At 38.1% G+C, this 8,352-nt stretch overlaps 1 protein-coding gene across 1 annotated transcript; it reads left to right on the top strand.

Moving 5' to 3' along the window:
* The first annotated feature begins 2,128 nt into the window (after window positions 1–2,128).
* On the top strand, window positions 2,129–3,560 carry LOC110865887 (F-box protein At1g11270). Its single transcript, XM_022115222.2, has one exon. It carries the CDS (start codon window positions 2,184–2,186, stop codon window positions 3,402–3,404), a length of 1,221 nt encoding a protein of 406 aa, XP_021970914.1. The 5' UTR covers window positions 2,129–2,183; the 3' UTR covers window positions 3,405–3,560.
* Window positions 3,561–8,352: the final 4,792 nt, after the last annotated feature.

The raw sequence follows: 8,352 nt of genomic DNA, 5'->3' as shown, positions 1-8,352 counted from the left end.
AATTGTATAGATTAGGGCACGATTTATGAGAAAATAGGAGATTGTTAGAGTTTAGAGAGCTGATTTCGCTCATAGGGACTTAGTTAGGTGATTTCGCTGATTTGGTCATTGTGATTTCGCTTTTGTGGTCATGATGTACATAGGGGCGAAATCAGGACCCTATATATAGGGTCCTGAGCGAAATCAGATGTGTGTGTGTTGTACGAATTCCATGCCGAAGTGTTGTCGGTGTGAAGATTGAGCTGTAATCGTTGTCATATCAATACAATCAGTAGATTAAGCGAAGAATCAGCTTTTCCTAGCTTTGTTTCTTGTTTTCCGCACCTGAAACAGAGTAGAACACCTCTGAACGACTCATTCGGGTCAGATCACGATCCTACAGTAATTCTGAAGAAGAATCGGCTGACCACATATTCATTGCTTGCTTTATTGCATCGACTGTGTGGAACGGAGTAAGTTCTTGGTGCAATATTCCCAACATTTTCGCGTTTTCTCTTCAAGATCTCTTTTCAGTTCACAAGGGTCTCGGATTGCCGGAGAAGAAAAAGGACTCGGTTCAAGGTATTATCATGACCGCGTGTTGGAATCTTTGGTGAGCTAGGAACAACGTTAAATTTTCTAATTCGCCGGTTAGAGTTGATAGTATCGTTAGCGAAAATTAAGGCTTTAAGTTTTTTTTTGGTTCTCAAATAGATCGAAACATAAAGGTGTAGATTGGAAGGATTGGAGTTCATTTGTAAATATGTAACTTTGTAGTTCTCTTGGTCGGCCCGTCTTGGGTCGTCGTTTTGTTGTTTATGAAGTTTACCTTTCAAAAAAAAAACGAAGATGCATATGGAATCTTAATTTACCTGACATATCTCCTGTATATAAAACCCACATGAGGGGCAATAGTTACCTTTTGTAATTGGTGAGTATCCCAGATGCTCGCACGGAAAGGCTGCTATACTATACCTTTTGACTTAACTCTACTCTAATATACAACCCACATGAGGGGCAATAGTTACCTTTTGTAATTGGTGAGTATTGGCGGCATACTACATTGTATTGGATAACAGTGGCGGCCAGCCACTTGTTTATTATTATTATTATTTTTTTTTTTTTTGCATTCGTCAAGTGGAATTTATATAGACTACCAAAAGGAAAAAGAGTGATTGGGAATAGTGCCAGGCTGCTACCTAGCACTTCCCTGTTGGCTAGATAAATTATGATTTTAACCTAGTTTAAAAAGGGTGTGGGGGAATGGTGCCAGCATGCTGCCTAAGAGCATTCACATCCATTCCACCATTCTTTTCACCCTAAATTACACTAAAATACACTACATTTTCTCTCTCCTTTTCAATTAAATAATATATTTTTATACCTTTATCATTATCTTTTCTCTCTCCTTCACTCACAACCACTTTCAAAATATATTCAAAATTATAGGGGGTGAACAATGTCTTTTCAAATATACAGATGAACAGTAACATTTTCTCTCTCCTCCACTCACAACCACTTTTTATACTCTTCATGTTATAAAAACCCCACTCACACAATTTAGTAGAATGGATGTGAATGCTCTAACACTCCCCTATTGTTCTAGATAAATTATGATTTTCCTCCGGTTAAAAATTACAGTATTATCATCGCTTTAGCTTTTGACAAATTATGATTTTACCCTATTTCAAAATTACAATTTTGCCCCCAATTCCAATTTACAGTTTTGCTATCGGTTTAGTCTTTTTTAGCAAAACTATGGAAGTGTTTTGTTTTAATTGGTTGACTTGTTTTTTATGCATGTCAGGAAGCTACCTAAAAATCGTTCATTGAACCTGATAAATTACAGTTTTGCTCCTAGCTTAAATTACAATTTTGCCATCGATTTTTTTTTTTCTAGCAAAACTATAATAATGCTTTTTTAGTTGGTTGTTAAAAATTATGCCAACGCCCCGCAACACAGACGGGGATCATCCAGTAATCAACATTCAAAAGAAAAGTTTGCATATTTTCGAAATTTAAAAATCAAGTCATTTAGAATTGGTAGCTTTTATAACGGAAATAGATACCCATGGGCTAATCCCAGCCCAAATGCTTGCCGGCCCATTGAGACCAGCCCAAGTTTCTCATCACCACCACGTCCTTTTTTTTATATCATCATCGTTTTTCTTCCTAAACCCTAGAAATTCAAAATCAAAATCAAGATGTCAGACCACATTCCATTTGAAATTCAAATGGAAATCATGAAAAGGTTTCCTGTTAAATCATTAATTCAGTTTCGATCGGTCTCCAAAGCATGGAAGTCTCTCATCGACAGTTCTGATTTCATTAAGCTTTATAGTGGCCGACAGCAACATCTACTTCTAAGGTATGATCTTCAGTATAAATTAGAAGAACCAGAATATGTTTCAATTGTTGATGATGATACTTTCCCCGGACACAAAGTTTCTCCCACTATTCCTGTGCAACTTAACATTCTTGAAAATTCCCGAATAATTGGCAACTCTCATGGGTTGTTGTGTTTGTACGGTTATTACTATGGCTGGGGCGGTCGTGTTCACACTGCCGTTCTTTGGAACATTTCGATTAGAAAAGCGGTTGATGTTGTTGTGCCTAATGTTGCATATGGGAAATATGCAACCAGTTTGGGTTTCGGGGTTTGTGGTAAGACTATTGATCCTAAGATTGTCAAGGTTACATATATTGCTAGTTGGAAAGATATTGAAAGTATACCTGATAGCATCCCTTCGCAAGTTGAGGTTTTTACCGTAAGCACGGGGGCCTGGAGGCGCCCATATAGCTGCAATCTCCCTCGTAAATCAATTACGTTTCACTATGATCAAGTAGTTGTAGATGGAGTTCTTTATTGGATTGTTTCTGATCGGATTACCACTGATGGTGGTTTTAGGAGCTTAAATCTGATTATTTCATTTGATATAACGAGTGAAGAATTTAGAGAAATAAATCTCCCAGATGCTTTAGCACACCACCAACCTTATAAGTTGTCAATATCTAAACTAAAGGAGTCTCTTGTTGTGGTTCAAAGCTATGGAGAGATCAATGATCGTGTTTTTTTTGTATGGATGATGAAGGATGGCGTTCCAAAATCGTTTACAAAGATGTTCACTATTTGCACACCAGATGCAACAATTATATCAGTACCGGGATTTAGGAAGAGTGGTGAACCTATAATTGAAATCTTAGATGATTTTTGTCACCCTCATGAATATTGGTCGCTTTTTGTTTATGAACCCTACTCAAAACACATCAATAACATTGGGATTAGAGAATGGTTGTGCTCATTTTCTTTGTATAATTACATGGAAACACTACTTCTGCATGATCAACCTGATCTTACAACTAATGACTTTCCCAATTTTACAGCTGATGACATTGAAAGTGGAGAGCAAGAACTGAATTTCTAGTTTTTCTAGGTTTTATTTTAAATTCTGATTCAACTCTAGCTCTTTTGCTTGTAACATGTAAGGTATGTTGTCTGGTTTATGGTTGATCACACTTTTCCTGAACACATGTTTGATTGATGAACTGATTATGCTATATATGATATAGCGGTTGAAGAATTTAGCGATGTCGGTCTTTTATATCTTACAAAGCTTCTAGTGTCTTATGGTGTTTCAAGCACATGTAAAAGCCAACTTGATCAATGGTGTTTCTAGTGTCCTGTAACCGTGACAGATTGCCAATACAAACTAAGGTAAAAGAAAAGGCAATAAAACCATCTTCAAGACTCTGATGGGTTTCTGTTCGTAGGGCTTACAAATAAGTTCATGATGTCTTTTGAGGTAAACAAGTACCATTGTCATGTTGACTTCCAAATGTGGTTGACACACCATTTTTACAATTTGTCATACGAAAACACACACACACACACCCTAAGCATCAATAAAGACATTAGGTGGTGCCCATAATGTAAAAGCAAGATAGAGAAGCTATAGTTGTTTATTTACCTGCTCACTTTTGACACATTAATGTTTTTGGGATTTATATAAAGCTTGGTTTATTCTTTGATGAAAACACTGCTTCTTGGTCAAATGGTCAGTTTGATCCTGGTAATTTGTGTTGGTATAAAATCATGGATGCAAATATCAGTGTTGGAGAAGACAAGCAAGGCCTAGAGATTAAATTTAAGTTTTCACATTCAAGTCATCACCTGGTCTGTTGTTTTGCCAATTTATGTATGTGCAAATTAGTTTTTATATTTGAAAAGCTAAACGCGTCACATCATAGGTCAAGGCTTATGCTAGCTGTGAGAACATGTTTCTATTATTTATTAGGAACTAGTTGGCTACCTGCGCGATGCGGCGGCGGTGACGATTTACAATAGGATACTCGTTTACCGTTAGTTTATTAGTCGTCTCGTGGTATATTGTATAGTACTTAAGTTAGTTTTCTTATTCGCGATATATTGGTACTCGTTTTTCTATTAGGTTAGTAGCATAACTGGCGTGTCAAAAAGACCTATATAACACGGCAATGCTTTGCATAATTGTTACAATTAGTTGTGTCCAAACTTCTCATATATTTCTAAGAACATTTTAGTCAATTCTAGGCTCATTTTCCAAGTTAGGTCAAATGACCAATCAAACAAAACCCCAATTATATGCCAAAAGATAAAAACATACAAGATAGAACCATTTTCTAGTTAAACAGTCACAAACTTGATGATAATCAAGCGTCTTACAGATGAACTCAATGGATTTATCAAAACTTCTATTGGCTCATGGATTAATATACAAAGCTTTGGTGCCGAACTACAACAATGATATGATCATTACATCACACCTCACATAAGACAATGACTCATCAAATGATGCATTTTTCTTGTTTTGGTGATGTTTGGTTCCACTCATTGGTCTTTCTTTAACCATGGACTGAACAGAACATTGCCACCCTTGGTCCACCGCTACCACCGCCAACTTGAAAAGATGTTTTGATGTTGTTAGAATTGGATACCAAAGAATGTATTGAATCAAAACTTGTTTATCGATTATTGGTACAATTAGGGTTACAAATAAATCCTTCTATTTATAAGCCTAATAACTTATTCAACAAGTAAACCTATTTGACTCAAACTAGGATTAAAAAACTATCTCAAAAAAAACCCCAAGTTTATAACCCGGTCACTTTTTACCCGAACTTTGTAAGTCGGTCACTTTTAACCCGAACTTACACATAATGAGCAAGATTAGTCTAACAATCACCCCCTAATCTTGCAATACCGAGAAGATATCTCATCTCGATCATCTTCAATCGTGGCACGGCTTTTGTGAGGATGTCAGTCCGTTGCAAATCCCCGCTAACACGTTCCACTTTTTCTTGCTCTTGGAATACGTTCTCGCCTTTCAAACTTATCTCTTCAATTGATAAACCGAGCATCCATTTAAGTATTGAAGTGCTAAAAAACTAATCTGTCGCAGACTCGTCGCTAAAAGCTGTCACTGGCTGATCAGATTCTGTCGCTGACTGGTCAGATTATGTCGCTAACTGGTCAGTTTGGTCGCTATATGTCTGCTGTGTTGCTGACTGCCCAGATTGGTCGCTAATTCCTGTTGCTGACTGATCTGTTTGGTCGCTAACTTCTGTCACAATAGAGACTGGTTGGTCGCTATTTTCAGCCTTGTCATCTTTAGTCTGTATGCAAACTGGAGATACAACCTCAAGGTTAATCTTGTAAATGCGATTAGGTGAACGAGGTACCTTCATTAGCAAAGTTCCGTCTTGCTCAAACATCCAAAGTACACCATCTTGGATTGCGATCTTGTACCCTCTCTCGTTCAACTGACCAATGCTTATTATATTACTTTCAAGTGTAGGTATACAATAAACATCGCGCAACACCCTTTGTTCTCCAGATTTTCCTTCCAAGATGACCATCCCTTGTCCTTCAATCTCTACGCATGACCCGTCTCCAAACTTCACTTTTCCCTTGATGTTGTGATCGAGATTAGTGAACCACTCTTTTTTACCTGTCATGTGGTTACTCGCCCCGTTGTCAAGAAACCATGTATTGAGTTCACTTGGGCTCGAAGCATACATTCTTGGAATAATCCTTTCCTCGTCTAGAAACACATCATTAGCCTCTTCAACGTGTGTTTGCAAGTAAAGAACCGGTTTAACCCTTTGAATAAGATTGTTTTCCTCGTCCTCGTCCTTTTTACGTGTAGGACAATCCGAAGAAAAATGCCCTAATTCATCGCATCGAAAGCACCTTATCTTAGAACGGTCCTTCTTTGGTTTTTTATCCGGTTCCTTGTCTTTATCTTGACCCCCGGTTTTTCCTCGACCACGACCGCGACCTCTTTGACTAGACTCGGCCATTCCTTTGCCTCGACCGTACCCTTCTTTTTTTCTAGCTTCCCATTCCTCATAAGTCAACAATAACTGATCACTTCTAACCGGTTGCTCTTTATCTTCAAGGTTGACGCGCTCCTCATAGGCTATAAGACGACCCACGACATCATCAAATCCAACTGTTTTAAGGTCAGTCGATTGCTCAAGAGAGGCAACCATGTGAATAAACCTTTTCGGCAAACCATGTAGAAACCTTTTAACCAGTTTCTCTTCTTTGATAATTGTTCCAAGAGAAGCAGATCTAGAAGCAATCCCTGAAATCTTTCCTGCGAACTCAGCGATCGTACTTGGTTCCTTCATCTTCAAACCCTCAAATTCCGACATTAAGGTCTGAAGTCTTGCTTCTTTCACACGTTCAGCACCTTGATTGCGAGATTTCACCGCTTCCCACATCTCTTTTGCTGAATCATTGTTCCCAATCTGCAAGACTAGCTCTTCGGGTAACCCTTGGAATAGCAAAGCGATTGCTATTGAATCTTTGTGAGTATCAATGGTCGTTCCTGGGTCAATCACATCCCATACCTTGTAAACCTTGAAGATTACCTTCATCTTCATAGCCCAAACGGTGTAGTTTGTATCCGTAAGCATTGGACATGGAAGACTAGGCATTGGTTCCTTCGTTGTAGGTACCCGGTTCGCGTTATCACCCATCCTTCGGTTTCTTCTACTGTATGTTAACGGAGTACTCGGACTTGAATCAATTTTCTAACAAAAAAAACTCTTATTCCTTCCTTTTTTTTTGTATAAACGATGTTTGCTTATTATCTTGTTTTTTTCTATTGGTTCAAGTAGGAAGTAAACAAAAAAACAACAACCTTCAATTAATTCTTGTCTCTTCCTAATGCTTAAAAAAACAACCACCACTTTGAATTTTAGATCACCCAAAAGTCAACGTACAACCTTCCTCAAAGAAAATTGATTGCAGGTTCTTATCTTCCTTTATTCTTCGATCGTATTGGTTATTATTCCAATCTCTTCAAAAAATAAAAACTTTTATCGCCTTTTATTAATTTGCTGCTCAAAAGAAGATGATCCTTCTACTCCTCTTTTGAAAGCAACCTAAAAAACGAACCAATCTAAAGAAACCGATTCTGACCTTATCGATTTCTTCACAGACTTGCACGACAAGTCTCTGTGAAAGCACTGGATCGATGACGAACATCAAACATTGCACTTGATTCAAGACATGAGGAACAAAATATGAACAAGATGGAAATATGTAGAAGATGAATCTCTTTATTGATGAATCAGTCATCACAGATTACACAAACCAAAGGAGAATACATCATCTACAAGCTGGATTTAGATCACCAAGATCTAAACCCTAGCTTTCTCTCACTAACACATAGTCTCTCTGGAGAGGTGCACAAAGCTTCTTTCTTTCTCTTGTTGTCGTTCTTCTGTATATGTATGTTTGCCCTAATCCTATACAACACATATATATAGACTAGGGACTAAAGTTCGGACAACACAATCTACACAAAGCTCTGACTTTTGCCCTAAACATAAAACTCAGACAAAAGTTTTCCTAAAACTTGGACAACTTGTCCAAGGATAAACCTTGGACTAACTTTCAAGATATGTACAATAAAGACCCTAACAATTGGAAGGCATGCACTTTTCACCCAAAGTGCATTAACAACTCCCCCTTGATCAATGCATGGTCTTCATGTGGTCTTGAATTCTTCATTATGGTTGACTTTAACTTGGACTTCTGCTTTGGTTGACCGGAACTGATAAGCGACAGTTACCCGGCAGGAACTGCACTTACAGTCTCGTCTGTCGCTGCCTTCTGTGATCGTCAGAACCGTCGCAAGATACTTCAATCGCGGACCTTCGCTGATTGATCTCTTTTTGGCGGACTCGTCTCCCTCTCGATTGTTCTTCTTCACGAGAATTCCAGCCGCCTTCCTTTGTACCGGTAACCCGTGATTCTGATCACCACAATCTTGTTCAATACCAACACCCTTTGATTGCTGGTATTTCCTTGAACCCGCCTGA

This window comes from Helianthus annuus, chromosome 6 (genome assembly GCF_002127325.2).
Source record: "Helianthus annuus cultivar XRQ/B chromosome 6, HanXRQr2.0-SUNRISE, whole genome shotgun sequence".
NCBI classification, from domain to species: Eukaryota; Viridiplantae; Streptophyta; class Magnoliopsida; order Asterales; family Asteraceae; genus Helianthus; species Helianthus annuus.
The sequence above is the reverse complement of the archived record's forward strand: the minus strand, read 5'-3'. Positions and strand labels throughout refer to the sequence as shown.

Excerpts from the sequence above, each read along its gene's own strand:
- LOC110865887 (XM_022115222.2), top strand. The coding sequence starts at position 2,184 with ATGTCAGACCACATTCCATTTGAAATTCAAATGGAAATCATGAAAAGG.